At 52.1% G+C, this 9,314-nt stretch overlaps 1 protein-coding gene across 1 annotated transcript in view; it reads left to right on the plus strand.

Annotated features, from left to right (window-relative positions):
• OGFOD3 (2-oxoglutarate and iron-dependent oxygenase domain containing 3) overlaps positions 1-9,314 on the plus strand; it is a 35,812-nt gene that overhangs the window by 18,593 nt on the left and 7,905 nt on the right. The window contains exon 7 of the mRNA XM_008586703.1: positions 6,334-6,457. Within this exon, the coding sequence (XP_008584925.1) occupies positions 6,334-6,457 (124 nt within the window). The remainder of the gene's footprint in view (positions 1-6,333; positions 6,458-9,314) is intronic.

Raw genomic sequence — 9,314 nt, forward strand, 5'->3', positions numbered from 1 at the left:
GGAGTGCCGCTGCGCTTCCCAAGCGGCGCACTTATCCAGTGCACCACCGGGCCGGCCCCATTGTGTGCTGGTTTTAAATGCATTTTGAAAGCTTTAAAACGGTTTCTCTTATATTTGTGCTATTTGGACTTACCAAATTTGGAAAGTCTTTCAAAATTTCTTCTAAACTTTTTTCTGCACTAATTTCTTTCTCTTCTCCTTCTGGGACTCAAATGACACGCATATCAGAGCTTCTGATATTGTCCCAGAGATCCCTGAGGCTCTGTTCATTTAAATTTTTTTTCCTCCGTTCTTCAGATTGTGTAATTCTATTGATCTGTCTTCAAGTTCATGGACTCTTTTCTCCCTTACGTCCTGTATGCTATTGAGCCTATTCGGTGTATTTTTCAGTTCTAAAATTTCCGTCTGATTCTTTTTTTATAGTTTCTACTAAACTGCTGAGAACTTCTCTTCATTTCAAGAGTGTTCACCTTTACCTCACAGAGCATGGTTGTTATAGCTGCTTTGCCGTCTAGGCTGGACATTAGTGAAACAGTAGAGTAAGGACGTCAGAGCAACAAGAAAACTGGGGCAAATGGTCAGAATCAACCTTGTCAGAACTCTGGAAAATAAGCAAAGGCTTGCAACTGTCGAGGGAGCATTCATTTAGGAAAATGTTCTGCTTCTCCTTCAGAACAGTGAGCTTTGCAGGGGCTTAACGTTCCCACAGCTCTCCCTTCCCCAGCTCCACGAGAGCCTTGAAAGCCAGCAGCTGCACTCAGAGGCTTCATGGCCGCACCATTCATGACAGAGAACACGGGCTTTATGGAATTAGTTCAGAAAAGTCACTAAACAAGCAAAAAACAAAGAGCAGCAATACTAGGCTTGGGGGTGGGATAGAGTCTTATCTCCACAGTCACCAGGTTATATTAAGGGCCCAGTTTTCAACAAAAATGTATACATTTCCACAAAAAGGAACAAAGTACTAATAAATTTTACAACATGAATGAATCTCGAAAACATTATTTTCAGTGAATGGAGCCAGGCACAAAAGGCCACGTGTGGTATGATTTCATTTATAGGAAATATCCAGAACAGGCAAATCCATAAAGATGGAAAGTGGATTAGTGATCTCCAGGGGTGGGCAACCAGGGGAGGGTGGGGTGGGGAGTGGCTGCTCATGGGGACGGGGTTTCTGTTTGGGGTGATGAAAGCATTCCGGAATTAGATCGTGGTGATGATTGTGCAACCTTGTGGACATATGAAATAATCACTGAATTGTAGTTTAAAATGGCAAATTTTATCATAGATGAATTATATCTCAATTTTTTTTTTTAAAAAAGATGACCGGTAAGGGGATCTTACAGAGGAGCTGGATGAAGCAGATATCCTTTCCCCACTCCCAACATATAATTACTGGAAAACCCTTTTTTTTTTTTTAAAGATGACCGGTAAGGGGATCTCAACCCTTGACTTGGTGTTGTAAGCAATCAACCCTTGACTTGGTGTTGTCAGCACCACGCTCTCCCAAGTGAGCCACAGGCTGGCCCCTATATCTCAATTTTTAAGATTTACAAAATGAGGGAGAAATTAAGACATTCCCAGATAAATAAAATGGAGAGAATTCATCACTAGCAAACCTGCCCTGTGAGAAATACTAAAGGATGACATGAAATGACAGTAGACAGTATCCCAAATCCACATGAAGAAATGAAGAGTGTCAGTCGGGAAACTATGTAGGTGAACATAACGGGGAGGTCAAAAGTGTTTTTTGTTTGTAACTCCTTTTTTCTTTTGTCTGATTTAAAGGACGAATGCATACAGCAATAATTATAAATCTGTGTTGACAGGCACTCAGTGTATGAAGACATGATTTATGTGATAACAGCACAAAGGAAGAGGGAAGGAATGGAACTATACGGGAGCAAAGTCTTTATTATTGAAACTAAGTTGGTATTAATTTAAACTAAATTGTTATAAATCTAATTAATATATTAATTGTAATTCCCAACGTAACTGCTAAGAAAATAACTAAAAACAAAAAATATATATAGTAAAATAAATGACAAGGGAATTAAAATGGTACACTAGAAAATATTTAACACAAAAGAAGATAGTAATGGAGAACTAGAGGACCAAAGAGACATGAGACATAAAGAAAAAAAAATAGCACACTAGCAGATATAAATCCCACCTTATCAGTAATTACATTAAATGTAAATGGATTAAACACTCCAATTAAAAGGTGGAGATTGGCAGATGGATAAAGTATTCAGCTGATATTTTTAACATCTGGGTCATCTCATGGTTGACATCTATTGATTGTCCTTTCCCTTGAGAATTGGTTAGATTTTCTTGGTTCTTTTTACATTGAATAATTTTGAATTGTATCATGGACATTTTAAATGTTGTGAGACTCTGGATCCTCAAAATTCTCTGGAGAATGTTGAGTGATTTCTTTTATCAGGCAGGCAGTCTGGTTCCATTCAGACCACAGACTGTGTCTTGCCCTCTGTGGGTGGTAGTTCCAATATTGGTTGTTTTCAAAGCCTTTGCTCTGCTGTGTGGGTCTGGTTGATGGCATGCACCACTTGTGGATAGCTCGGATGGTGGTGTGTGTCACAGTCCAGTCCTTGAAGGCTTTGGTCTCTTCTGCACATGTGCTGGGGGAGGGGTGGGGTGAGCCAAAGACTTGTATTGGTCCATGTACAGACTTAGGGTATCTCCTTTTCCAGCTCTCTCCTCTCAGGGAATTGCCCCATACTCTGTGGCTTGCAGGGACCCCTTTTCCCTGTTCTTCCTGCCAGAAGCCAGCTCTCTCTTAGCCCTTCATGCAGTAGTGAATTCTGTGTGACGTGGGACCACCTTCAGGATGAAGCAGCAAGAAAATAAAGAGGAGAAATAGCAGGGATCCCCCACGGGCCTCAGACAACAGCATCCCTTTCCAGTTCCTCTGGCCACAGAAGGGCTCTCTCAGGTTTTTGGGTGCCCACAGTGCTGGCACTTCATCTATGCAGCTCGCTGGCTGCAGCTGGCCTTTGAGAGGGCAAAGGTTCTCCCGAGCTGTTCAGCACAGGGGGTGTTTTTAACATCCATACCCCATGCAATTCCTCCACTGGGCCCGCCCTCAGGTTGTTATTCGAGTTTTGACGTCTGCCTGCTAAGGTTTGCTTTTCTGAGTCCTCAGGTGGCTTCTTTTTTCACTCTGCAGTTTTTAGTTGCAGTTAGTCGAGGGGAGAGAGTCCAGTCGACTTGCTCTGTCTTGGCCTTCTGCTATTTGTCATTAAAACAGTAAACCTAAGTGAACAAGACAAATTGAGGGGTCCAAAGATTTGGGGTTACAGTTAAACCTCCCCAGCCTTTTCAGGTGCTCTGAGTGTTGGTGGCAGCAGCCTGGGTGCCGGGCACTTTGCTGTGGAGCTGCTGCCGCCTGCGTGACCATAGTGGCCCATGCTGGGAAATCTTTGTCCCCCTTTCTGTTTCCTGTATGTGCTGTCCCTGGACGTTCACCAGCACAGAACAAGCCACAGGAGAGGGCCAGGAAAGCCGCTTGTCCTTGGTCAGCATCTCTCCAGCCTTCTGCGGACCCACGACTATTAACAAGGAACATTAATACATAAAACTGCTGATTCTAGAGGATGTATATGTAGCCAGAAGGCCTTACACATTGCTAAAATATCACATTAAAGAGAGAAGAAAGCATAATTCAATGGTTTAAAACTAGGCTGGAAAAAATGGTCAGCATTATAATTATTGATAGGAAGAGTAAAAACATTTCATTCTGTTTGATGGCTGAACATGCATCCGATAAACAGTGAGCAATGAAAATATTACTACATGTTCAGTATTAACAAAGTTCTGAGGTTTTTCTTTTTCTTTTTTTTTGGTAGCTGGCCAGTAAGGGGATTCAAACCCTTGGCCGTGGTGTCACAACATTGTGCTCTAACCAACTGAGCTAACTAACCAGCCCCTGAGTTTTGCTTTTTCTTCTTCTTTTTTTTTTTTTTTTAAAGATGACCGGTAAGGGGATCTTAACCCTTGGCTTGGTGTTGTCAGCACCATGCTCAGCCAGTGAGCGAACCGGCCATCCCTATGTGGGATCCGAACCCGGGGCCTTGGTGTTATCAGCACCGCACTCTACCGAGTGAGCCACGGGCCGGCCCAATTTGTATTTTTCTAATTAGCAAAGGTGTTTGCTTCAGTGAAACAGAACTATTTAAAAACCTGGGTGATTTTCATGTTGTTCTGTTGGAGCTCCATTCAGCGTACTTTATTTTAAATTTAATTGCTTTGAATAAAAATACATAAAAAACATAAAAAGTGAATAGTGAAATGTTTTCCATCCTTCCCCAGTAGCCCCTCATCTACTTGGATACCCAAGATGGTGAGATTTTGGAACTCCTTCTCAGATTTCCTTATGTGTATAAAAGCAAATGCATAAAAACACTGCATTCTGTCAGTTGTAAAGAATAACATTTAAAAAAAAACTTGGCAATGTTTTTTCTTCCTGTCACCTAAAATAAGGCAACTAATGGCAGGTTATGTTGTGGAGTGTGGCCTGGATCCCCTTTTCTGCAGGAGGCGGTGCGCTGTTCTGTACCCGCTCTGCTCAGTCGATAACTGTCTTACTCTGGGCTCCCCGAGGCAGAGCCTGGCCAGGGATGTGTGTGTGGGAAGCTTCTGGGAGGGCGTCCCGGGAGCAGGAGGAAGGCAGGGAGGAGGGAAGCCGACAGGAGGAGCCTCTGGCCCCCCGAGGGGTGCGGCTCTGCCCGCCTCCCCAGGGCACGACTTGGGACTGGATTTCCCTAGCTGATTGTGCGGATACATGACAGCAGAGCCTCCAGCTCCTCAGCACCAAGCGGGGCCAGGCCCTTGGCAGGAGCCACCTCCGAGAGGAGGCGCAGATTCCCTTCCTGGAGGATCGGTGCGGCCTGGGAAGTGCACCGACTCGCCCACACCGGGAGCCCTGGAGTCCGGCTTCCAGTCTGGGCTCTGCACGGCACCGCGTGGCTCTAGGAGTGTGACTGCGCCCAGCTCAGCGTCCCGCACGTGGGGGGTGCTCTGTCAGTGTGGGCGTGACCCCTTCCCCCTCCCTCCCCAGAGCATCTCTTTCCTCCACCCTCTGATGGCTGAGCCGGGCAGAGACCCCCGTCCCCTTCCACAGGGCAGTCACTTGGTGGGGAAGCAGCTCCCACGCAGTGACCACGTTCCCCAGCCCCCAGGGTGTGGTGTGGGCTGAGTTGTCACTCGCAGAGCATGGGTGCTGCAGCACAGATGAGCCTCGAGACGTTGTGCCCAGTGGAGGGGCCAGTCACAGGAGGACACGTAGCGCGTGACTCCACTCATGAGCGGTCCCTAGAGTGGTCAGATTCACACAGACAGTACACAGTGGGGCCAGGGGCCGGGGCGGGGGATGGGGAGCTGGTGTTTAATGTAATGGATCCCCCTCCCTCCCCAGAGCATCTCTTTCCTCCACCCTCTGATGGCTGAGCCGGGCAGAGACCCCCGTCCCCTTCCACAGGGCAGTCACTTGGTGGGGAAGCAGCTCCCACGCAGTGACCACGTTCCCCAGCCCCCAGGGTGTGGTGTGGGCTGAGTTGTCACTCGCAGAGCATGGGTGCTGCAGCACAGATGAGCCTCGAGACGTTGTGCCCAGTGGAGGGGCCAGTCACAGGAGGACACGTAGCGCGTGACTCCACTCATGAGCAGTCCCTAGAGTGGTCAGATTCACACAGACAGTAGACAGTGGGGCCAGGGGCCGGGGCGGGGGATGGGGAGCTGGTGTTTAATGTAATGGGGACAGAGTTTTGGTTTGGGAAGATGAAAACGTTCTGGAGGTGGACGGTGGTGACGGTCACACAGTGGTGTAAATGTGCCTAATGCCACTGAGCTGTGCACTGAAAATGGTTAAGATGGTAAATTTTATTTCATGTGTATTTTACCACAATTAAAAAAAGAGTTTGGGATCCCCCCCGTGAAGAAACACGCAGAAGTGCTTTCGGCCGCTGCCTTCGCTCCCGTGCGTCACCGGCTGTGGCCGTCACCTCAGGCGTCTGCCATGCGCAGCTGCTCAGACACTTTGGCTGTGCGGGGAATCCCAGGGGAAGGTGCGCCCCATGTGCACGCGGCAGAGGCTGTCCTGAAGCTGGAGGGACTGAAGGGCCTCGCTCGCGGGCCCCTGCCTTGTATCAGGAGCCTCGCTCCGCACAAGCCGCCCCATGTGCACGCGGCAGAGGCTGTCCTGAAGCTGGAGGGACTGAAGGGCCTCGCTCGCAGGCCCCGGCCTTGTATCAGGAGCCTCGCTCCGCACAAGGACCGGGATGTCTGACCGCTCCCTCCCGGCTCTGCCCACAGGTGACCTACGGCTCCTTCGACTACACCTCGCTGCTGTACCTGTCCGACTACCTGGAGGACTTTGGCGGAGGGCGGTTTGTGTTCATGGATGAAGGGGCCAACCGGACGGTGGAGCCGAGGGCCGGTAGGACATGGGCGGTGGGCCCTGGGGTGTGGGTCGTGCCTGGCTTGGGGACCGCCAGGCACACACGCTGCGGGTGCAGGACAGTGTTGCTCAGAGTGATGTTGAGTTTATGGAGCACCTGCTGCATGCTGGCTCAGCGCTGAGTCTTTGGGCGCTGCTGGTTGTGACACCCAGGAGGCCAGTGTCAACGGGAGAGCCAGGTTCCCTCCCATGTTGCCGCTGGCCATGGAGTTGGCCTTGGCGCTGCGGGGTCCCACCTCTATGTCTCTGCTCCTGCTCTGTCCCCCTCTCAAGGGGCCTTGGCAGCTCAACATGAGAGAATGTTCCCAACCTAGTGTCAGTGTGTGCCCTCCTAAACTGAGGACCGAGGTCTGCATGCGTGTGGCTCTGTGATGCCCGCTCTGGGCATCTCCCTGGGCCTCAAGTTCCCAGAGCCCCGGCTGCCCCAGCTCAGCGCTGACACCACCATGCCAGTGAGCATTTGCTGAGTGGATGACCCATCCCCCTCGTGACTTTGAGGAACATAAGCCCAGGTCCTGGGGTGGAAGAGGTGTGGGGCCCACTTGGGGCTTCCCGAGATGCAGCCCCTGCCCCAGACCCAGCCAAGACCCTCAGGCAGAAACCAGCCACTTTGCTCCGGCCTGGGTACCCTCCGGGTGAATGGTAATTCACCTGCCGCCCCTCTCACCTGCCCGCACGGAGACACTCTCACCTGCTGATTGGCCTCTGGCACCGGCATCCTCTCTGCCTGAAGAACAAGGCTGTCCACATGAGCTGGCTCAGAATTTTCTCTTTGTCTGTGGGTCCGAACTGCTCCTTGCAGTATCCTCAAATTGGACCCGAAAATGGCTTTTAAATAAAAGAGCATAAAGGGAAAGTAGACCAGCCGAGGTGCTCTCCTCCGCTCAGGCGAGTGCTGGAAGGGGGCGCAGACAGGAGGAGCTGTGGCAGCAGGTGTGGGTCAGGGTGTCAAGAGGACGTTGGGCCTGGACCCGGGTGGCTAGTGAGTGACGAGCCAGTGGACAGAGTGCCATGGGCAGGGGTCCAGGCCCTAGCCCGGGTACAGGGCTGGGTCCTAGGAAGTGGTGCTGGTCCCCTGGTGCACGGGGTGCCCCTCCACGGAGGCTGAGCAGGGACGGGGACTGGGCCTGGCATCGCCACCTTTGCTGTGCAGAACAGAACTGCAGGAGACCAGGCTGAGGACAAGACCTTGCCACCTTGTGGGATTAACATGAGCTGTGGGGGCCATCGGCACTGACCACACAGAGTGTCCTGAGCATGGCAGAAGGGGCGGGGGCCGAGTTCTCAGGGCTGGAGCCAGGGAGAGCAGGCGTGGGGGCCTCCAGGAGGCGTGGAGTGTGTCCAGGGGACGTGGGGTGTGTCCAGGGGGCATGGAGTGTGTCCAGGGTTCGTGGGGGCCTTCAGGAGGCGTGGGGTGTGTCCAGAGGACATGTGGTGTGTCCAGGGGGCGTGGGGGCCTCCAGGGGATGTGGGGTGTGTCCAGGGGGCTTGGGGTGTGACCACGGGTGGTGGGTCTTTCTGGGGGACTGTTTGATAGTCAGGACTCAGCCCTCACCCCGGGCTTCAGGAACGACTAATAGAGTTTATTTGTGTTAGTTATGGTTTCACCCACTTGGATATAAACACAACCAACTAGTGTTGCACCTGTTACTAACTTTCCCACTTTGCTCATTTTCGGGGCAGATTTAAAATTTTAAATGTAAAAAGGGTGGGTGCATTTAATTTATAAATGTGTTAAAATTCACTTTGTGTTTCCCCGAATTCATGGTAACAGACCCCGTTCACGGCAGAGCAGCGTCGGGCCCTCGGTGTTTACCTGCCCTGGGCGCCGTCTGCTGTGCGGAGGGGCTGCCACCTCAGGGAGCCCCCTGCCCGGCTGCCCTCCGGTCCCAGCCCGTCGTATGCCTCCATTGCTTTCTTCCCTCAGACGTCAACAAAACGGATAGACCGAGGGATGGAAGAAAGTCCCAGTGCTCTGAGGTCTGGGCATGTGTGTGATACAGGACAAACCGCACAGGGTGGGGCGTCAGTCCGTCTAGCCGGGAACTCTCACGGGCGCGAACGTGCTGGAAGAGAGGGGCTGCCTCGTGCATTAAAGGACGAGGAGAGGAGGCCCCCCATCGCTTCCCACCGCCCGCGGGAGGCGCAGCCCTGAAGGAGGGAGGGTTGTCGGTCAGGGCGCGTCAGCCCCCTCCCCTCCAGCACGAAAGTGGTCTGAGCGGCGAGACCTGCGGACAGGCTCGTCCCGTGGTGCGCAGAGTGTCAGATGACGTAGTGAAGTGAGCAGAAAGGCTGGGGGGCTTGGGGGAGTGGCGGAGGCGCCCACGAAAGTGGTCTGAGCGGCGAGACCTGCGGACAGGCTCGTCCCGTGGTGCGCAGAGTGTCAGGTGACGTAGTGAGGTGAGCAGAAAGGCTGGGGGCTCGGGGGAGTGGCGGAGGCGCCCGCTGGGGGGCTTGGGGGAGTGGCGGAGGCGCCCATGGAGGTAGCCCGGGGCCCCACGATGACTCATGCAGTTGGTGTGTCAGTGTAGGCCACCGGGTGGCCTGAGGCCCAGGTACACAAAGACTGTCCTCTCAGGCAGGACATTCCAAGGGCAGAGGTCTCTTCTCAGGAGCCAAAGGCCAGACCTTTGTTTGGAATGTGCAGGGTGTGGACAGCCCAGGTCTGCCAGGTTAACCCTTCACTGCACAGTCCCTGTCCTGTGCCCCCAGGACATCTGTGTTTCAGGTGGACGTCTCATGGGTTCCAAGAATTTGGTGGACCAAGAGCCGGCGGCACTTTTGGTGCAGAGGCTGGATGTCACATGCCTTTTGGTGCAGAGGCTGGACGTCACAT

This window comes from Galeopterus variegatus, unplaced genomic scaffold (assembly GCF_000696425.1).
Source record: "Galeopterus variegatus unplaced genomic scaffold, G_variegatus-3.0.2 Scaffold4085, whole genome shotgun sequence".
NCBI lineage: Eukaryota > Metazoa > Chordata > Mammalia > Dermoptera > Cynocephalidae > Galeopterus > Galeopterus variegatus.